The 23,511-nt window shown below is 35.0% G+C and overlaps 1 protein-coding gene across 7 annotated transcripts; it reads left to right on the top strand.

Annotated features, from left to right (window-relative positions):
- The first annotated feature begins 680 nt into the window (after window positions 1–680).
- Window positions 681–23,283, top strand: LOC120355589 (vigilin-like). 7 transcript variants are annotated; one of them, XR_005573664.1, is made up of 5 exons: window positions 948–1,267; window positions 4,526–4,735; window positions 7,188–7,375; window positions 18,360–18,530; window positions 22,448–23,258. XR_005573664.1 is itself a non-coding variant. In XM_039444158.1 (4 exons), exons 3-4 carry the CDS (start codon window positions 7,196–7,198, stop codon window positions 22,541–22,543), a joined length of 276 nt encoding a protein of 91 aa, XP_039300092.1. In that variant the 5' UTR covers window positions 688–1,267; window positions 4,526–4,735; window positions 7,188–7,195; the 3' UTR covers window positions 22,544–23,282. The 7 variants fall into 7 exon arrangements, 2 of the variants coding, with proteins under 2 accessions (XP_039300092.1, XP_039300091.1); XR_005573665.1 differs by having other exon boundaries at window positions 972–1,267; window positions 18,364–18,530; window positions 22,448–23,265; XR_005573663.1 differs by lacking the exon at window positions 4,526–4,735 and having other exon boundaries at window positions 681–1,267; window positions 22,448–23,274.
- Window positions 23,284–23,511: the final 228 nt, after the last annotated feature.

The raw sequence follows: 23,511 nt of genomic DNA, 5'->3' as shown, positions 1-23,511 counted from the left end.
TGTATCGACCAGCTGATTGAGTGCCAAGATTCAACTCTCATTTTACTATCCATAAAATATAATATTTGTTTAGTTCTAGAAAATAAACCACATGTTTATGTTTTGTACTGAAGATGTTGAATGAATCTTAAGTACCAACCTATTAAATGTGAAAGGGTTAGGGGTTAGGTTTTATATAGGTTATATTTAATAACGTTTCATAATAGTAGTATGTTTTTGCTTTGAAATTACAATATGCTAGAAGGGGTTAGGGTCCAGGTAGAGTTATGTTGTTGATGTTTTAAAGGTGAAAAGGAAGGTTAGGGGGTTAGGATTTTGATTTGAAATTGCAATATGCTGGAAGAAATTGGGAGTTTTTATCGAGTGTTATGTTTATACATGTTTCAAATGTGAAAGGTTGGGTTCGGTGTTTGCTTTGAAATGGCAATAATTATTCATTTATTTATTTATAAGGTTAGCAAAAAAATACAAGAATCAGAAAAGAAAAAACAGGCTATTGCCTGACTTCAGTTAAATAACAACCGGTATATTTTATGAATTATATTATTCAAAAGTGATCTTTCTTTTATTGGAAAAAATATTTATATATTGACTATGATATTGACTTTCAGAATTCATTTTGTTTTTTGGTAATATTCTTCAAAATTAAATTTTTAATATGTGAATATTTACTATTTTAGTTATAATAATGTTAAGTACTTCTATGTTCAGTTAGTTATATTAAATTCAATGATAAATCATGATTGGATAATAATATTATCATTAAAATAAAATGATGATTGGCTCCAGTCACATTACTCGGTAGCCATCATCACAAAGAACGTTACATTGAAAGATGACTGAATGGAACGGGAAAAAATCATTACCAGCGCATGTGCAATACTGTGCTGATTGAGACCGAGAGTTATTTTTCCATTCAATGCCATTTTGATTTAATATCAAGTTCAAGTTCAAGGTAACCTAACCTCTCATTTTCTTTTCAGGTTTTCAGTTGTTTATTTTGAATTTGTGTGTAGTGTTGTGAATTAGTAAAGAAGAGTTTATGCATATTTCAAGTTAATTATATTACTATCATATTTCATAAAACTTTAAAGTGAAAAAACATTCACATTCTTTGATGTGGTGACGTCCGTTTAATTATATATTAATTGCAAGTTACTAACTTATGTCGTGAAATACTATTGTCACTATTGTAGCCTAGTGTGATTTTGTATTGTTGGATTCAAAACTACCGGTATTTGAGAATCAACTATTCTTTCCATGAGAGGTAAGATACTTACTCTGCTTTTTACAATATCAACATAAATAACGCCTATTAATAGATTGAATGGATTTCTTGAGTAATTTATATTGTGTACAGTAGATAATTAAAATATTTATATTGTGTGATTACAATTAGGTATCTATTATATACTTTGAGAAAGTGTTAAGATTAAAACTCAAATAATTGATTTCAAGGAGTCTACCGATGAGAGTATTTCAAATTTAAATTCAATGAGATAAGTTAAATTGTCAGTATCTGTGACATTTGATGCAAACAAATAACAAAAGATTGAAAGATTATTTCTAAATGATTGGAATCAAAATATGAATAATTTATTTTGATTCAATCACAAATCTTAAACTGAATTAAGTTATAAAGTTTTGATAAATTAAGAGCTATTATTATAAAACATGGTTTCAAAGTATTAGTAATATTAGTGGTGGGTCAAAAAATGAACAATTCAACTCTTTTTTTAATAATTATTGTTGGATTATAGAGTATGGGTTGAAGCTAGGTACCTTGTAACTCGGAGCTTGTAGAAGAAAATAGTTGAAGAGAAATGAATAGCTTCCGATGAAGGCCGGCACTCTTTATATATAATATATATATATATACACTAACTAAATACTATAAAATGCTACACCTAATAACTAAACTACAATAAACTAAGAGGATATAGGAACTAAACTATAAATGAAAAACGAGAGCAACTTCAGAGAATCAAAAATACAACTATCAGCCACGAACGATAAGAACGCAATGAGGAATACTTCAGTTTCAGCTGTATTTACAGGTTCACCAATTTAAAACAGGTGTAGAATTGTAATAAATATCAATATTGAAATTCGATATTTTCCAACCGAAAAATGATTTGAAATAATAACGATTCAAATTAATATAATAATTTTGGTTGACATTAATCCAATCAGAGCTATATATTTTATTTCAAATTAAGTTGACTTCAGAAAGGGTACTCGCAGACAGTGTTCCATATTCCGAACAATTTGAAATTTGAACACTTCCATGTTTGAACAATTGACAAAAATTTCAAGTGTTCGAATTTCAAATAATATTGAAAATTTTGTTCAGTTCCAAATTTCTTTGTAATGAAGCTTAAAAATTTTAAATATTCATAAGCCTGAATAAACTCAATAATTAAGATAGGTAATAAATTCGAATGGAAGAGAGAAGATAATGAATCAGGATTAGTTGAAGTTTCGGCCATCGTCTTCAAATTTACCGCCGATGCCCCAAGTTTGACTCAGAAGGCTCCAACAGTTGATCATAATGGAATGGAATTAATAATAATAAATTTGAATGGAAGAGCAAAGATAGTAACACACTTTTATAATATAAAAAACTTTTAAACTTATATAAACTTTTTTAATATAGTTTACTATATTATAGTAAACTGTAGATCATGGATACATTTCAAACTTTTCAAGTGTTCGAATTTTAAATAATATTGTAAGTTTTGTTGATAGCCTACTCCAAATTTCTTTGTAATGAAGCTTTTAAAACCTTATAAAAATTGAAAATATTCATAAGCCTGAATAAACTTAATAATTAAGATAAGTAATAAATCAGAATGGAAGAGCAGAGATAATAACACACTTTTATATTATAGTAAACTGTAGATCATGGATTCATTTCTGTGAGAAAAAAAAATATTATTGGGAGTTTTAATGCAAAATGAAAATTGAACTTGAGTTAGTTCCGTAAAAATGAATTATTCCAGATTGTTTTCCGAACATTTTTTTTCTAATTTAAATAAGCTAATGGAGAAAAATATTGAGGTCTCAATTATCAAAATGTATCATTTAATGATTGAAGAATATATTCTCATGACAAAAATATAATTGATTATATTAAACAAGAATGAACAGTTAATATTATATAAAATATTCCTGTATCAGAAGAAGTTAGGTGGACCCTATAAGACTGTGATTTTGTTTCGTGAAGGGGCAAAAATCCATATCACGTCCGTGTGATACATTCTTTTTGTGTGAAAAAATAACATACAAAGATAACCCATAAGTCGTTTATGCTCCAAATTTCATTGTAAACTTAGGCTGATAGTCCAAGCATTTCTTTTTCGTGAAGCTATTTGACGCTTTTAGTCTCTCATACTGTGCCATTCTTACAGTCTCACTCGACCAAAACTGTAATAACAGACAGTAATCGGCTTGAGTTAACAGTGAAATTTGGAGCATAAACTCCTCATACCATGGCATATCTCATTATGCTATTTTTTCTCTTTGGTTACTTAGTTATAAGGCAATTATAGAATGCAATTGATGTGTTGTATTTGAGTGTGCGGCAAAGCAATGGAGCGCATCATAGTGCACCGCACTTATTGGCCACTAGCAGGTAACCCGTGCTCCGCAAGGGTCCATTTTGAAACTTGACTGAGTGGAATATTGTAGAGTTTGAAGTTGGCATAGTACCATCCTCAGTTAATTAAGAAACTGTATGCAAAATTAAAAGTTGAATTCAGTCCAGTAGTTTAGACGTGATGATGCGTCAAACATAATTTTCATATCCCGTACGTGTATAAGCCAGTTCTTCCCTTTTTATAGTATAGATAAATTCTTGATACTAACATATCATAACTTGATACTAAGCTTAACATAATAAATTGATATAACTCAAATCTTGTTCAGAAACCTTCCTCAACTTGATGTCAACCTGACAAAATTGGACTGGCTATTAATTTAGTTACCAATTTTAATCATCTGTTTCGAAGAGGTAGTCTCTCTAGATCAATGTACCTATAGTGAGGTCCAAGTTATAATGTATTTGATAAACTTTGATGTTGCTATCCTTGTCTATCATTCGACAAAGCAGGTAGCACTATCCTTTTCTAGCTCCGCAACGATGCCAAATCTGTTTTTGTCAGTGTAGAAATATAATGAATCAAGACAGAGAATCAGCAACGCTGTTTTTCTATCTTTATCCACTGCCATTATAACGTGGACCTTACTATAGAATATGTATTCTAGGTACCTTGCTCTAGATTATAGTTCTATATTAACATAGTTATGAATTCATGTCCCATGAATTAAATTTCAACATTAATTCTGAAAAATCTAGAAGCAAAATTGAAATTCGGGCTCCGAGGTGCACGAGATTGATATTTTTAGAATCTATGTGCAAAATTTGAAGATCTAATCATTCCCGTTTTTTCGGTATGCAATCCACAAGTTGGCATGTTTTGATGCGAACAAACACAACCCTACTGTACTCTCTCTTATTATATAGATTCTTCTGCGACCAGAACAGCCGGCTGAACGAGCTGATGGCCGAGACTAAGACCACGGAGTAAAGAACACTCATTGTTATGTATTCTGTGCCAAGACCAAGATATCGCTGGCTCCCCCCTCCACTGGCAAGGACCAGATAGCTATAGCTGGTGACAAGGAGGGAGTGCAAGCTGCCAAGGACCACATCATGGCTGTCTGCAACGAAATGGTAGGCCTTTGCCATCTTCAATCAAAACGTTCTAATACTATAGAGAAAAAATCTGGTGTGGTACACTCACACAACTTTCCTTGCTCATTGATCTATAAGCCTCATTCTTAAACGATGATAATCTAGGGGAATAACATTATGCCGATTGGCGGCTAAATAATTTTATAAAACTACGATTATACTATTGTTATTGGTTTAGAGTAGATTTTCCTTTGTTTGAATTATGAAATTTTTAAAAGTTGTCAAAACAGCTGTTCTACAAATAAAATATCGAAGTGTGTTCGTTTGAATAAACTACTCTACCCACCTACCTCATGCACCAGAAGGAGGTTACAAAGTAAATTTCTGAAGGATGGGGTGGACCCCCTGTTAGTTTCTCAGGGAGGAGACTCATGCCAGTTAATAGAGCTGATAAATAACTATACAGGGTATGAATTTGAAACTTGAGAAATATCTTGAATCTTGAGAAAATCGTGAAAAACATGTTTTTTTAGTAATCATCCGCCACTTTTCTCAAGAATATTACGGAGCTCCTGCAATTTTCCCAGAAATGAGACTAATGCCAGTTGATAGGGCTTATAAATAGCTATCCATGGTATAAATTTGAAGAAAACCGTTAGAGCCGTTTTCGAGAAAACCGTGAAAAACATGTTTTTTTAGTAATTATCCGCCATTTTTCTCAAGAATATTACGGAGCTCCTGCAATTTTCCCAGGAATGAGACTCATGTCAGTTGATAGGGCTTATAAATAGCTATCTAGGGTATAAATTTGAAGAAAATCGTTAGTGCCGTTTTCGAGAAAACCGTGAAAAACATGGTTTTTTAGTCATTTATCCACTATTTTTTCTGCCATTTTGAATTGAATTTTATTGAATTTCTTATTGTCAGATCCTCATGGTATAAGGACCTTAACTTTAAAATTTCAAGTCAATCGGTTAATTAGGAATGGAGTTATCGTGTTCACAGACACACACACACACACACACACACACACACACACACACACACACACACACACACACACACACACACACACATACCAACACCCAAAAATCATGTTTTTGGACTCAGGGGACCTTGAAACGTATAGAAAACATGAAATTAGGGTACCTTAAATTTTTTGGAAATCAATATTTTCCTTACCTATGGTAATAGGGCAAGGAAAGTAAAAACATATCATTAGAAGATGTTCCACTTCACTGTTAACTCCAGCCAATAGTCCTAGAAGTTGTTATTAGTTAATCTATGTGAAGCTAGTAGTTGCTCATACTGTGTCGTTCTTACACTCTTACCCCAACAAAACAATAATGATAGTAAGTAGTCGACAGTAATGAGTTTTAGTTTAGAACATAAACAACCATGAGATATCTTCTTATGCTATCTTTTCTCTGTGTTAATATGCCTATAGATTGCTTCTTGCCAAGCTTCAAAACTATGATGTAGCAAAAAAAGACAGAGCGATTCCATATTAGGCGTGAATCCAATCAGCTAGTCGGAGAGCGTCCTGACCTGCCGACTTCAAAAATGCCTGATATGGTCTCGCCCTTATACAACTTTAGAAGCAGGGGGGCATGACTCTTCTGTCGCCTATTGCAATTGATTTGTTCAATGACAATAAACATTTTCTTATTCTAAGGAAGGCTGAATATATCAACTTTCCTCCTGCTATCATGAATAACTTGCTGCATGTTGCAAAGTTACTCAGTCTACATCACTACTAGGGCCAAGCCAAATGAAGCGCAGCAAGCTCTGTGATTCGTTGATTATCAGCTGATTCCTAAACGCCATTTCACACCGCCCGCCCTATGACATCACATCTATAATACCAAAGATAAAAGATAGCTTGAGAAGATATCCCATGATATAGTTCGTTTACATTTCAAATCAATTCAATTTCTTGTCATCTCAAGCTGTTCACTGTCGACTACTGTCTATTATTTATTAGTGTTTTGGCAGGGTTGGAGTGTAAGAATGGCACAGTATGAGATACTTCAAGTGTCACATAGCTTCACCAAAAACAACTACTAGGACTTTCGGCTTGAGTTGACTTGGGATATCTTCATGTGCTATATTTTCTCTATGATGATATGCTTCGCCAACGCTACGTTTTCCAACGTGTAAACGTCGCTAAACAGTGAGACTTGAGATAACTCTGTGATCAAATAATACAAAATGAATTGTAGTTTGTTCGTGTCAGGTGATTCTATTCCAATATTTGAATAATAATTTTCTGTTTTAACAGCTTTGCCAATTGAAAATGAAATGGTCCTGTCTTGTGTATGCGGAAGCAAGACAGCATTTTAAGCGGTGGTCATCTGATTGAATATCATAACAGTCGGCAATCTGCCTCCTGGTTGTGCAGTTCTGCAATACACAAAATAATGTAAACATATATTTATATTCTATTGTGATCTATGAGGAGGCACTCCATACATCTACGTTGTCGTTGCAGCACTGACGATGATATACGAGAAGGCGAACAGCGTAGTGGAGCAGTACCTAGACGTGCCCTCCTGGATCCACCGACATCTGATCGGCAAAAAGGGCGCCGACATTCTCAAGACGAAGGAGGACAGCCCCAAGATCTATTTCGAAAAGAACAAGGACCGCCAGGAGAAGGACAATCGTATCAGAAAGAAGGTACACACTACTTAACTATCAATGAATTGAAACTTGTTCTGGTTTGGCGTTACAACCCAGTACGGGTCACAGCCTCGCTCAATCTTCTCCTCCAAGCATCTCTGTTCACCGCATCCCTGCACTCCAACCTTGGCCGCATCCTGGTCAACCACATCCATCCCCCCTCGTCACCTTCCTTATATTTTCCCATTCATCGCCATCTTGGGTGGGGCTGCTCGAATCAGGTGTCCTGCCCATCTTAGTCTGTGCACTGTGTATATAGTGAGGTTCACGTTACTATATTACTATATAATGGCAGTGCTGGAGAAATATAGGAGAACAACGTTGCCGATCCTCAGTCTTGTCAATTCCTCCTATAGATGGTAGCTGATACAGGTTTATTGATGTAATATTAACGTTCTCGTTTTAATTAATCAATTACATTTTATTAAGCAATACATTATATTTTTTCAATAATTTCATAATGAATTCTCACAATTAAGATAAAATATTTTGTTAATTAATTGACCGAAGCGAAGCTGAGGTCTTAGTTTCGACTCGATCGGCTTTCGTCTGTTTGTTTGTTTGTACCGCAGTTATAGTTACAGTTATTGTCCGATTTAGATGAAATTTGGTATACAAGTTCTTTGAAACAAGGCGCAGAAACGTATGTGTAACGATTTTTGATAAGACCTCTGGTTTTAATATAAATTGTGCCGCTCTAAAATGTGCTGTATTGAATGAATGGTATCGTTTGAATGCTATTGATAGTGGACAAGAGTTGTCAGCGGTGAACCTTGAAACGTCTGAGCCGCTCCAAATCATACTGTATTTATTAATTGAAGAAAACTTCTCACTTGATTGCACCATTTCTTCTTCCTTTTTCAACACGATATTTCCCTGTTTCATAGATGAATAGTTTCTAGACCTACCGAACCGGCCGGAGACATCACAGCTTAGTTAGCTTTTGTTTTCGTTTTAGTATGAGATCGGAAACCGACTTGTGAGCCTAAAAATTCTGTATAGGCATAACAAGCCGCCATAACATTGAATCCACTTTTCATGAAAAACATTATTAGCAACCTTCTGTCATTGTCACCAACAAACCCATCTTATTTAGAATCATTTTCCGTCTCTTTATCGTCTGTGAGACGATTCATCGTCTAAATTGCCTACTAAATATTCCATTTTTCTGTCTGTTGACCGATTTCTTTTAATTAATTGTTAGAAAATTTGTAATATTGTAAATATGGGGACGATATGAAGGTATCTCCTTGAGAGACATTTATAAGTCCGGTGTCCCTGGAAACAATGTCTTTAGCACTTTCAATGGAGAAAATAATAGATGACATGGATAAATCTTCACAATATACTGTACTTTCTTAATGGCCCTTCTCATTAGTTTGAAAGTTGTTGGCTATTCATGAGCAAGGTCTACTGTTCGCAGAACTACTAGTTATTAATTCTACATTGTTAAAAGACGATTTGGCAACAGAGCAAAGCGAGAAAGAGATATTGTTATCGGCTGTGTTGAATGACAGACAAGGATAGCAATACCATTGCTAATCAAACACTGCCATTATAACGTGGACGTCACTGTCTATCAGCCTGTATTATATAACTGGTACAACTCTTGATTGTGCCGCCTGCGCCAAATTGCTGCTTCCCCAACACCTTCAAAGATCCTCCGCAGGACCTTCCTTTCTAAGACACCCAACATTTTCTCTTCATTCAATGTAGTTGCCCAAGTCTCACCGCCATATAGGAGTACTGGCACGATAACTGTCCTGTATAAGAGTATCTTGATCTTTATGCTCTTTATGCTGGACTTTTGATCAGCTTTGCAGGCCAGTGCATAATAGCATCTAATAGGTCACCTAGTCACCTAATCACAGACAAGGCTGTTCAGTACACCTTTTTATTCAAATTTAAATTGCATAATCTTTTTCAATATAATTGTAGTTGAGATCATTATAAGAGTGAGAAAAAGTGGCAACTGAAATTATTAAGTGATCTAATAAGCGAGTTATGGGTAGTTGAAGTGCTAAACTCCGTTTTCTTTCCAGATCATAAACGGTTTCGAATTTTCCATTGGAGTTTTTCTTAATACATTCAGTATATCATTGGCTTTGTTCTAATATGCGTTTTTTCGCGATTAATGCCAAAATAAAAAAATTATCGAATTTACAAGAAATGTTACTGTTTATTTATGAACGAAATGGAGAATAAAATGTTTGGAAAGATACATTTTTTTGAATTTTTAAGAGGAGTTGTAATAATGTGGTCGAAACCGTTTTAGTCCAGTCAAGGAAAGATTATAGAGGGAAAAGTTGGGAAGACAATTTTTTTAGAATGAATAATGTTGGACATTAAGTAAGCTTTAATTTGTTATATGACAAGTCCTTGGGATACATAGTTCTTGAGTTTTATGAGAGAAACCAAAAAATGGTACCTTTAAACCACCCCCAACCCCTTAGCACAGGGGGTAGGAGTGGGGACTTTTGATATGTTTACCTCCTAACTATCCTTAACAGAACTGCGGGGTCAAAAAATGTCTTCCCAACTTTTCCCCCTATACCCTTTTTTGAGCATTCATTGCCTGGACTATTCATAATCTGGAAAGAAAACTTAATCTGGAAATTTAGCACTTCAACAACCCATAACTCGCTTATTAGACCACTTAAAAATTTCAGTTGCCACTTTTTCTCACTCTTATAATGATCTTAACATTTATATTGAAAAAGATCATCCAATTTAAATGATAGAAAAGTGTACCGAACTGCCTTAATAAACACTTTTTAATTACTAATTCGCACAAAAAAAAAAACAGTTTCTAGACAATTTCTTCATCTTTTTCATTTAATATTATTGAATGTTATCTATTTATTTATTTATCTATTAATAACCATTGCATTACATCAAAAGTTTCGGGAATAATCCCATTTGATAGGTAATTTGTCAGTACTAATTTATTAATTTATCACATTGTGTACAAATACTTAACATGAGGAAAGGCACAACAGGTTCATGCCCAAAACTGTCCCATTTCCAATTTATACTATACTGTCCAAATCAAAATGTTGGTTATGTCACTTCCACTTTTCAAAATACAATTTATGCTCTTCAATACTCAGATAAACAAGAAAATTTTGAATCAAATAGATACTATTATAGAGTCTTACATAACGTAATAGTTATTCAAAAAGTCTAAATTTTGAATGAAACTAGAAATTTTTGAGCTAAAAACTTCACACTTTACAGAAAACTAATGCGAATCTATCTTGGATAGATGATGACACATTTTTATACAGTACTCACATTTTTATGCAGTACAGTTTGAAACATCCCTGTGGGTTGGGGGAGCCCTGAGTTGACCACCTGACTCAGCAATTTGTCACACCAGAATAGGCCCACAGTATCCCGGCTTGTCGTAGGAGGCGACTAACGGGACCCCTTTACAAAGCTCTTCTTCCCTCTCCCTTCTTCTCTTCTATATGCTTTGGAACTTTCAAATTTCTAGAATGGCACTATTTCCATTGACTTGGCTTTGTGCCATTCTTACTTTATTCTTTCTGTCGGCCTCCCTTGGCCATATTCTTCTTCTTTTTCTGGTCCTCCAAATTGGGGGTTGGTCGTAGAACTTAAGACTCTACACTGTAAAAAACAAATTTTAAAGAAGAAACGGCGATCCTTAGAATGACAGGTCCTGATGCAACAAATATTCCTGGAGGTAAAACAGTCCCCTATTCAGATCTCCAGGAGGGGACAGTATTGGGAGGTGTGGAGCAGGACCTTAGAGTGATGGGAGTGAGAAACTGGAGAGAGTTGTGTCAGGATCGACCGAGATGGAGGAGAATCGTAGCGGAGGCCAAGGCCCACAGATGGCTGTTGTAGCGCCATAGGGTAAGGTATGGTATGGTATGATACAGTTTGAAACATAGAATACTTGAGTTATGAGCTACACGTTATAATGGCAGTGGAGAAGGATAGAAGATCAGCGTTGCCGATTCTCTGCCCTGCGCCACTGCCTTCTATGGAGGATAGCTGATATGATTTAATATCAACTGCTCATTCTTGTTTCAATAGATGTATAAATGTGAATCAACCTCCAGTACTTGCATCTATAGTAAGGTCCCCACGTTTTAATGGTAGTATTTGATTGATATTGATGTTGCTATCCTTGTCTATCATTCAACAAAGCAGATAGCGCTGTCCTCCTAAAAGTTACCAGAGATATTTCAACATTTTAGAAATATGATAACTAACAAAATGTTTAACTCAATCATGAAAATGTATTATTTGATCATTGAAAAAAAATATATTTCAAAATAAAATATAATTGATCATTTTAAGCAAGAATAATAACGGTATCAGCTATCCTCCATAGAAGGCAGTGACAAGGCAGAGAGTCGGCCTCGCTGTTCTCCTATCTTTCTCCACTTCCATTATAACATGGACCTCACTATAGTCTGACAAACAACGATTTGATATCATAATATAATCTACTATTGATCCAAAATCAAGTGAATGATTGTTTTTTTGTTTGTTAGATAATGGTACAGTTGCACAAAAGCCTGTTAAATTTAAATCGTGATTGAATGCCATGATACCCAATCAGAGAAGTCTGTTTTGGAAAGAAGTCTTCTCTTAATAGTTCTCTTGGCATTTAATCACTGTTAGAATTTAACAGGCTTTTGTGCAACCGGCCCTATTAGATGCAAGTAGATGTTGATTCATTCATTTGTTGATTTCGACGATTTATTGAAGTCATACCATAAATTGAATAATCACTTTTAATTTTAATTATTCATTGGATATTATAGTCATACATTGAAAAATTACCCGATACTCTATTAAACACCAAAGCTGAGCCGAGCCGAGCGGAATCTGCCTGCGTTCGCACTGAAGCCGATTCACTCAGTAGGTTTTCTAGCCTTGTAGTGAGAACTCACTACGTGGGAAGATCCAACTAAACTGAAAGAAGGCAGAATCCGCTCGGCCGAAAACGCTCGAGTTGGGCGGCCAGCCGATTGCACAAATCCGCTCGGCTTGGCCCGGCGTTGATTTGAATGCTCCCGACTAAATCCTGCATAGTCAGCGCGCACGCGGATTCCGCTCGGCTCGGCCCAGCTTTGGTGTGAAACCTCACAATGTGCCGGTTTCCGAGCTCGGTATTTCGTTGAGTTCTAGACTTTAAACAGCTGGCGTCAGAAAATTGGCTTTCCGAAACGGGGCGTAGTCGCAGTAAACCTACTAACGATTTTTACTTTGCTTGCCCTATTACCATAGGTAAGGAAAGTATTACTTTCCGAAAAAATTAAGGTACCCCAATTTCTAAATGTCTAATGTCTATACGTTTCAAGGTCCCCTGAGTCCAAAAAAGTGGTTTTTGAGTATTGGTCTGTATGCGTGTGTGTGTGTGTGTGTGTGTGTGTGTGTGTGTGTGTGTGTGTGTGTGGTGTGTGTGTGTGTGTGTGTATGAGTGTATGTGTGTCTGTGTACACGATATCTCAACTCTCAATTATTAACGGAATGAGTAGAAATTTGGAACTTAAGGTCCTTATTATAAAGGATCCGACATGAACAATTTCGAGCAAATGCAATTCAAGATGGCGGCTAAAATGGCGAAAATGTTTTCAAAACAGGATTTTCGCGATTTTCTCGAAAACGGCTCAAACGATTTTGATCAAATTTATACCTAAAATAGACATTGATAAGCTCTATCAACTGCCACAAGTCCCATATCTGTAAAAAGTTCAGGAGCTCCGCCTCATGTATGCAAAGTTTGATTTTTAGATTCCCAATTATCAGGCTTCAAATACAATTTAAACAAAAAAATTCAAGTGGAAAAGATTGAGCATAAAAATCTCTACAATTAATGTTCAGTAACATTTTCACCTAAAATTGAAAATAAGCTCGAAATTCGAGAAAATGTGATTATCCAATTGTAAACTGTTAAAATTGATTCTATTAAATCATTCACTATGAGGAGATAGCAGACCTCGTGTGTCTCCAGCGTTATTGTCCTGTCACCAGCTGGCTCAGATCTTGGAATAGTAGACTTGAGATGCGTGTGAACACTAACGGCATGGAAAGTTGTGTGAGTGCGCTACACCAGATTTTAAAATAAAATTTCTAAAAACTAAAAAATTGAACACTAAATAAAATAAAGATGAAATAGTGTAAAGTTTCATCTATTTTGAATTATTTAGGAATGTTTCATTTCGTCAAGGAATAACGTTTCCAATTATAGAAAATGAGAAAATAGTCCGGGCGCAAATGTCATGAATAAGGCACTCCGTGGTCATTTTTGGGTAACATCCGTGGAAGATGTATCAATTCGTTAGGTCTAGCATAATAAGGATCGTGATGATGATAAGTCGAAATCACAGGCAAACACCTCGGAAACAAGATGGCCGCCAAAAGTTTCAGGGTTTTGTTATATCGCTTGTATTTCAATAACGGTTCAAGATATTCAACCGTTTTTCTAAACGAAAATATTTCAAAAATCTCCCTCTACAATTTATGTTTTAAAAAATTTTCTTCTAAAACGCATATTTTTTTAGTTATAACCTTCAAAAGCCCAAAAAACTTTTTTTTCAAATTTCATTCCACTATAACTTTTTTTGTGCAAGAGATATAGAGACATTTTAAATCTATGAAATTTAGAGCGTTTCTTCAACTTTGGAACGATATATCTTCATGCACTGTACGTCGAAAAATGAATCCTCCAAAGAAAACCCTGCATGTTTTCTGGTGCGTTTTTCCATATACGTAACAGGCTAGAACTATATAAAATAGATTTTTCATGACTAATTCAAGATAGAGACTTTCAAATTGTCTCAATCTCTTCGTTACAACAAGCCGAATAAGAATATTGATGATGGAAACAACGAAAAATATTCGACATTGTTGAAAAATTCAAGATGGCGGTCATTATTGACAGAAATTTCTATATCGCTTGCTATTCAGTTATTGTGAGACATAACGGATTGGTTTTATCACCAAAGTGTTTAGAATTAACCAAAATATGATGCTCGAGAGAAACGTCTCATTTCGACAACTCTTTTCATGATTTTTATTCAACTACAAAAACTTTAAACATACATTTTTCGAGGACAATATCTCACTTTCCCGCTCTGTATTCGCAGTAGACATGCTCTAGTATTATTGGTACAGTGTTGTAGAATATTTCATAAGCTTCAAAATGTAATTTCAACAATTAGAAAATCGTGTAATGATTCAATGAATTTATTATGATTCAATTATTTTATTAAAGCTAGAAAATACATACAGTACACTAGGCCATGTCATTACAATAAAATTTCTAACAGAATTACAATAACAATACATAAATAAAGATAATACACAACATGCAATGCAAGAGCAGGCTTCAAAGCTATTCGGTTTTTCACAAAAAAGTAATACAGAAAATCAATAAACAACTGTGTAATAAATTAATGACTCCTTGAAGGTGCAGACTTGGAAATGGTATCATTCTCTTCGTGATGATGTGTAGAAAGAGAATGTCTATGATGGTAATCTCAAAAATATTTGTCATCATAGGAAAATCTAAGATATTATTATTGACAATCCAAAAAAGTGTCTGTCAATGATGAAGCCATTGTGGATTTTTCTATGAGGGCACATATTTTTGAGATTGCCATCATAGACATTCTCTTTCTACACATTATTATTATTATTGAAAAATATTTTTTGTCTTAATAACTAAGTAGCCGGAGATCAATTCTGATCTCAAGACTAATAAAATCTGGTGTTGTACACTCTCACAACTTTCCTTGCTCATATTTGAAACTACGATCAGACATTTTTATATGTGTATATATAATTGTCTTCAGAGTACTTTTTCCTTTGTGTAAATTTTGAAATTCGATGATTTTTTTTAGTCGTCATTTTTTTTAAGTCGTCAAAACAGCTGATCTACAGATGAAATATCTTGACTATGTGTTCTTTTTATGAACTGCTCTACCTACCTACCTCATGCACGAGAAGGAGGTTACAAAGTCCATTTCTCAAGGATGGGGTGGACCCCCCATTAGTTTCCCAGAAAGGAGACTCATGCCAGTTAATAGAACTGATAAATAGCTATACAGAGTATGAATTTGAAAAAAATCGGTCAAGTTATTTTGAGAAAATCCTGAAAAACATGGTTTTTTTAGTAATTATCCGCCATTTTTCTCAAGTATATTACGGAGCTCCTGCAATTTTCTCAGAAATGAGACTCATGTCAGTTGATAGGGCTTATAAATAGCTATCCATGGTATGAATTTAAAGAAAATCGTTAGAGCCGTTTTCGAGAAAACCGTGAATAACATGGTTTTTTAGTGATTATCCGCCATTTTTCACAAGAATATTACGGAGCTCCTGCAATTTTCCCAGAAATGAGACTCATTTCAGTTGATAGGGCTTATAAATAGCTATCCATGGTAAAAATTTGAAGAAAATCGTTAGAGCCGTTTTCGAGAAAACCGTGAAAAACATGGTTTTTTAGTAATTATCCGCCATTTTTTCCGCCATTTTGAATTCAATTTTATTGAATTTCTTATTGTCAGATCCTCATGGTATAAGGACCTTAAGTTTAAAATTTCAAGTCAATCGGTTGATTAGGAATGGAGTTATCGTGTTCACAGACATACACACATACACACACACATACACACACACACACACACACACACACACACACACACACACACACACACACACACACACACACACACACACAGACCAACACCCAAAAATCATGTTTTTGGACTCAGGGGACCTTGAAACGTATAGAAAACTTGAAATTAGGGTACCTTAATTTTTTTTGGAAAGCAATACTTTCCTTACCTATGGTAGTAGGGCAAGGAAAGTAATAGTTACAATTCAAAGCAGAGACTCATTCACTCTTCTCCAGATCAGAGGCTTAGAAACTTACGTACAATATTAGTTGTACCAAGAACTGCTGCTTTCTGCATAATTATCATATGCCAGTTCTCCAACTGCAGTTGTTCCATTGCTTGTCTCCATTCTTTTGTGACCAGTCCATTGGCAGACACTACTATAGGGATTATCACCACCTTCCTTAATTTATTTATACATATCTTTCAGTTCAACTGACAGGGGCTGGTATTTTCTTTTCTTTTCGGCAATGGTACTCACACGATTCTCATCAAGGGGCACTGCCACATCAATTATGTAAGCCTCTTTATTCTTTCTGTCAAACAAGACGATGTCTGGCCTGTTAGCCTCCACTGCTCTGTCAGTTGTCATACAACAATCCCAAAGAAGTCTTCCCTTTTCACCATGCAAGACCATTTCTGGCTTACACTTGTAATAGGGCACCTCAATCGCTATCAACTCATATCTTTTCGCCATTGCCTGATGAACCACTTTGGCCACATTGTTGTGCCTCTGCAAATACTCTGTATTAGCTAGTACAGAGCAGCCACCACAAATATGCTGTATCGATTTCCTGCTGAGCCGACAGCTACTATCCACTATGAGTCCCATCACATATCTTTTGTAAGCTCTAGTGCTGATTACCTGGTCCTGAAAGGCAAACATGAAACCTTCAGTCTCACCGAATATTCCACTAGTCTGCAACCATTCAATTGATTCTTTTCTGTCAATACAATCAGAATGAAGTGCTGCAGCAAATCTTCCATGCAGCTCTTTCTGCTTCCACGCTTCCAGCCTATCTTCTACTTAGCTGGCTGTTAGCTGTTGGACTCCATGTGCCAGCTGCAATGGGCTGTACTCCCTGTCTACCAGACAAACGGCCTTTAGCAGACCACTGTTTGCATTCTGGAAGTATTTCCGCAGTCTGTCTTCCTGTTGACGACACATAGTCTCCAGTCTCAAGAGGCCTCTTATTATTATTATTATTATTATTATTATTATTATTCATCACGCAGAGATTGATACCATTTCCAAGTTTGTACCTTCAAGGAGTCATTAGTTACACGGTTTTCTAATTGTTTAGGTTTGGCATATTATGGTAAAAATGCCTGTTTTCCGCTGCAAACATTACTTTTCTCTCTTTTTCCGATGACGCCCCAGCCGTAGAACATAGACGTACAGCCTTCAACCACATGTCATTTTGAAAAATCATGTCATGAAAAATCGATTTTATAGTTCTAGCTTGTTACCACATGCGTATGGAAAAACGCACCAGAAATCATGCAGGGTTATCTTTGGAAGGCGCTGGAGAACACATTTGTTGACGTACAGCGCATGAAGATATATCGTTTTAAAGCTGAAGAAACTATCTAGATTTCATAGATTTGACATTTTGCTGCTTTTTCCTGCACAAAACAGTTATAATGGAAAGAAATTTGAAAACTATATTCGGGAAAGGAGCAACTTTTTGCTGTGCCTGTTCTCAATAGTAACATTTGTGCATCATCAAGTGAATTTGAGTGGTCACATGATCCACCATCAGTGCCATGTTAAGAAGGTTTAATTAGTTTCAACATATTTGATCGCATTCTGTTGTTTTATGGCAATTAAATCCTTTTTGGATTGTCCAAGTTGAAAATTTTAGCAAACTTGATTTTGTTATAATAACGGGAGGAACTAATGATATCATGTGGAATATGAATGAAATCGATTTAAACGCTCATCTACATCAATTGAATAAACTCATTCCACTTTCAGAGACAACAAACATAATCATAGGCAATATTCCGTATCGATACGATAGCACGTTTAACATTAACAATGAAGTGTAAAAGAGTACGGAATTTCACCCAAGATCGATTCATTTTCATCTCTCTTGGAATTTGCAATTGTTTTTCGGTGATTCTTACTTGTGCTGACAAATTTACTGATTCTACATAAATATTCTATATTCAAAGGCTATACTTCATGTCATTAATATTTCAATGAACATTGCAGTTCATAGGCCATCTATTACTTCAATAATACTGTAATTATTTTTTTTATTTAAAAAAAAATTATAATACAACATGTTTTTGAACTATTCTAAATTTTATTCCAGGAAGATGTGAGAGAATGAAAGAATGGTGTTTACACTGCATTTGGTTTGGCAAACCTTCCAAAACCTTATAGAAGGATTAATTTGGCGGTGCAATCCATTAAGAAGGCACTGGAATTATACCCGAATTTTCTTAACCATTATGTTGGTGTGATCTGCTATCGCTATATGAAGGTCAGTAGGATTCATTCTATAATAATTCATTTATTTATTCAATCATACTACAGGCTTAAGCCCGAAACAGATGTCGTCCAAATATCACTGCCAAAACATTGAATGACGTCCTCCAGATTTACTACACTCCAAAAATAAATGAAAACAAATAATATTGATAACAACTTACTACTAACAAGATTTCAATGTATGACTAAATCTATATAGATGACTGACTTTATAATTCCATGGTCCTGGGTTCGAACACAGGCCCATCCAAAATATTTTTTTCCTGTTCAAGATGGGCACGTTAAGCCGTCGGTTCCAGCTGCCTAAAACAGTCGATAGGTCATGCTAGATGCCATTGAATTAATGAGATTACCCGAAAACTCACAGCCGGCCAGGTCACTCAATATTCATTACAGTATATTTTCAATTCAAATTGTCAGCTTTTCTCTTGAATACACATCGATGCTTCCCACTCAAACCAGGCTGCCAGTTCCAAGTAAATTTATTCTAGTCTTCTCCATTCGATACCAAATCACTTTCACAAAAATCTGGTGTGGTACACTCACACAACTTTCCTTGCTTATTGATCTATAAGCCTCATTCTTAAACGAGGATAATAATTATTTCGGGGAATAACATTATGCCGATTGGCGGCTAAATAATTAAAACTACGATTATACTATTGTTATTGTGTTCAGAGTACATTTTCCTTTGTTTGAATTGAGGAGTTTGGTGCAAAAAAAGACCTCAGACACAAAATATAGTTTCGAGAAAATCGCATGTAAAGATTTACTCATACTTTTTCTTGAAATTATCATGCTTAATCACTATAAGTCTTTATATTAATGGAAAATTCAATATTTTCTCTTTATTCTGCTATTGAGATAATGAATAAATAGTTTCATATCACTCTGATATTTCTCATAGAAAATAGGTCCACTGAGGTCTTTTTTGTATCAATCAACAGTTTCAAGGTAAGAAGTCATTTCTCTTGAATATATTCAATGTGTTTATTGATTTACTATAGAATAAAAACATAATCAATAAAATATTGATATACATCAATGAGAAATATTTCATATATAATGAAATATTATATAAACATAATCAAAAAATATTTGTTAGGAAATTGTTTTAATATTGTCAGATAAGATTAAAAAAAAGCTATAGGTATAAGCAAAAGTTGTTCTTAATAAAAAGTTTAGTTGACAAAAAAGATACTCATTTTACACAGTAGCCTACTTTGGTCATTATTGTTGTCTTCAATAGATAATATTTCACACAGTACCTACTTCAGTTGTTATTGTTCTCTTCATAGAAAATATGTCTTCAAACGATTGTATCTCTTCTGGCTGCAAAAAAGTGTACAAACTTTGAACGTCTTTGATTTTTTGTGGACTCACTTGAACTTTCTCAGCCGGAGGTAGGTTGTCCAAAAGTCCATCAGAAAAACAACAGGGTTTGATCAGGTATGAGAATGGAGTGTACAATCCATTATATGACGTTGCTGCCAGTATATTGCCTTGTGATGTGTACTGCAATCTGCAGTACTTTTGTATTTTGAATAAAATTCCTCTGGATGCAGGCTTCTTTGAAAAATATGGTTGGAGAGAGTTCCACTGCTTCATGATGCCACGGCCGTGGATGACTTCAGCACTCTTGCAGATGCTTTCATCATACTTTTTTTGTGTAGTAATACGTTCTTCACGTTTTATTTCATTTGCATAGATGCCAAAATTCCTGTCACACTGATTGTAGGAGTGTCCTCTCACTGGAAAAATCTGTGTCACTTTTATCTTGAATGTGTATGCAAGATATGAGCAGAACGAAGATATCATGGAATTTTTATTTTGTCCTCCAGCATTGTCAGAAAAAAGATAAACTTTTTTGAATCGATGTTTTTTTCAGTTTTTCTTGAAGACAATGCTAGATGAATGAGGCCACACTGTCAGCATTTTTCTTGGCTTCACTCTCCAAAAAACAGTACATAAAATTCCCATTGTCATTGTGAGAGTAGATATTGAAAATATAATACCACAGTAGTCTCTTGTAGAACTGATTATTCACATTCAACTTTGGGAGGGGCAGATTCTGTGTATAATCAAATTCAAGAACTAAACATGTTGTAGAATCCTTACTCATTTCAATCAGCTTATTCTCGAGGGTCTTCTAGGCTTCAAACTTTCTTAGGTGAACGTCAAGCATTATTTTGGTTTGAACATCATTTGGGTCATTTTTTATCTTTATTTTCGATTTCTCACAAAAGTCACAGACATCAGATCTGGGTTTTCTTATTGAGTAGGGCGAATGTGTGCGAAAAAATTTGAAGTAGGTGTTATACTTCATGTTTTTGAGAACTGAATGGGTTTTTTCATGGTAATATTCCTTGAAAAGTTCATAGAGGCGGACGATGGTGAGGTTAGGATTTTCGAAGTAGAGTTGGCTGCTTTTGTTGGCTGAGTAGTGAGATTTGCTATGGGGGATTGTTGACCAATGCTTCTTCACCAGGTCCCATACATCATCATATATCTTTGTAGGTCGATTATCGTGCTTTCCTCTTGTTTCAGCAAAACTGATGGATCCTGATTTTATTCGGTTTTGAATGGTACGAATTCTTCTTGGTGTTTTTATTTGAAATAACTGTAGAAGTAATTTCCTGCAATTTAGTTCACCATTGACTTTCAAATTATACTCCCACAATGTATCTACATGCCTTGTTGCAGCACCTTCATTTGTGAGCACGCATGATGAAAGAAAAAGATCTTGAGAGCTTTTGTCCTCTAAAGAATAAAACTCCTCAAATAGCTCCTGTTGATCCTGTCGACTGATGTTATCTGAACATTTTTTTGGGCAGCATCTTTCCACTTTTTCGAGAACTTTCTCTTCAACTCTTTCATTATTATTATTCACATATGCCTTACCTTGAACACGTCTTCTTTTCTGGGCATTTCTTTTCCAATTCTGCTCTGCTCTTATCCTCTTACGTCCAAGATTCCTTTTCTTCTCTCCCACATGATTTTCTTCTAGTTGATCTTCACTGGAGCTCATATTGAAAAATCTTTTCAATAACTATTGGTGCTGTAGTGTATTCTTTTAATATAAAAACTTTGATGTTAAACTATGAATATCAAATACTATTAAACTATTATGATTGATTGAAACATAACATAATCGAGAACATAACCAAGCAAACAGAACCGGTAGATTCAAAGAAAACCGGGACCTTGAAACGTATAGACATTTAGAAATTGGGGTACCTTAATTTTTTCGGAAAGTAATACTTTCCTTACCTATGGTAATAGGGCAAGGAAAGTAAAAATGCATGCATTTACTATATTATTTTCCCAATGCTGTGTTTACATTAGTTCTATACGCACTAATGTTCTGGCAACTAGAGAAATCACCATTGATTCAAAAGTGTTTGAGACACATGCATTGTTCAACTATTATGGAGTACCAACAGGTAGCGCCAAGCGCGGAGGTTGCTTGGACTCCACCCCGACCCCTCTACAATCATAAAAGGCGATTGGGCAGGCGAAGCTAACCCACCTCACTGGGGGTAACCTATACCTCGAGCATAAAATATTATCTCTTCATTCTGTATTAATTAAGAATTGATTGGAATTTTTAAAACAATTTATGTTGAAAAGTAGTTCAGTGGTATAGACATTGCAAGATGAGAAGGCAATCTGCCCAGTGTGCTAAAATTGCGTCGGTACCAACATCCAATAGGAAAAATTTGTTTAAAGAATCAACTATTTAGTCTCTCTTGCTAAGAACTGGAAGTGTTTTTACAGTTATGTTCGTGTTATAATTCTATAAAGAAAGTTGTCTTTATAAGCAAACCATGGTAAGCCAGTCTTTATAAATTGAAAATGCTCCTTTGTCTAAATACATTCTGATTTATTATAATTTTTAACATCCCACAGGAGCTGTACGAGAAAACTGCTAGTAACGCGGAAATAATACAAGCGATAAAGAACTGGCTGCGCACTGCGCCACAGCGAGCAAATTCGAAAATGTGAGTATTATTGATCACATCTCTGAAATATCTGTTAATTCATATCCCAGTTGATGGAACAGATGTTGGCAGTTGAACGCATATATTATAATATAATAGGCAACAAAACGTTTCCCCTTGTCTCCAACCGTTGCGCGGTGTCACTTTGACATGAGCAGACAAGAAGCGACGAGGCAAGATTGTAGAATGAAGCGACAAATAGAAGCAAGACAGCCTTTTCTCAGTAGCATGGAGTATACTGAGAAATTATTTTTATTGCTATTTTAATCAATCATTTAGTTCAAATCTTTCTAATATTGTTTAATATATTTAACAGTAGTTATGTATGTTTACTACATTCTAATAACATAGTTTCACCTCCCAAAACTGAAGTACAATCATTATTATAATTAATACGGTTCATATTTAATATTAATATGGTTCAATATTAATATAGTTCATGATTATTGGTGGATTCACGGATTCATCGGCAGCCTTGATTGTGGGCTGATTAGTTTGCGCTTTCCTCCCCTTCCCCCTCTCCCAAAGAGGCAAGATAACCTCTCTCCCTCACCCCACCTTCATCCTTCCCGTTTATCTTTCCACATGGTCCGACCAGGCGCCGGATATGTTCTATTTCCAAGAGATTTATTTTTCAATTTAAATTTCAATTCGTTAATAGTAGAGTTACTTGTTGATACATGCACTGATATCCATGTTAAATCCAGTTACAAAGCTCCTTTCCAAATCTCCTTGTTTATCTAATCAGTTACAATGGCAAGCCCACAAGCCTTGCTTACTATTCGAGTGAAGAAGAAAGAAACTTTGTTTAGCCGTGTTCAACAAGCTTATGACTTGTTGAAGGACATCAATGACCCTAAAATTCAATCTCAATTCTTGATAAGAAGCATATCTATTGAAAATACTGTGAAAGAATATTCTGCACTCTTAGATGAAATCAATGAATTATCTATTCAAGTTGAACCTACTAAA

This window comes from Nilaparvata lugens, unplaced genomic scaffold (genome assembly GCF_014356525.2).
Source record: "Nilaparvata lugens isolate BPH unplaced genomic scaffold, ASM1435652v1 scaffold3131, whole genome shotgun sequence".
In the NCBI taxonomy this organism is placed as follows: domain Eukaryota; kingdom Metazoa; phylum Arthropoda; class Insecta; order Hemiptera; family Delphacidae; genus Nilaparvata; species Nilaparvata lugens.
Note: the sequence above shows the minus strand (reverse complement) of the source record. Positions and strands in the feature narration are given on the sequence as shown.

Coding starts and splice junctions, on each gene's coding strand:
- LOC120355589 (XM_039444157.1), top strand. Junction 7,376..22,447: donor ACAATCGTATCAGAAAGAAG/GTACACACTACT, acceptor AACATCCCACAG/GAGCTGTACGAGAAAACTGC.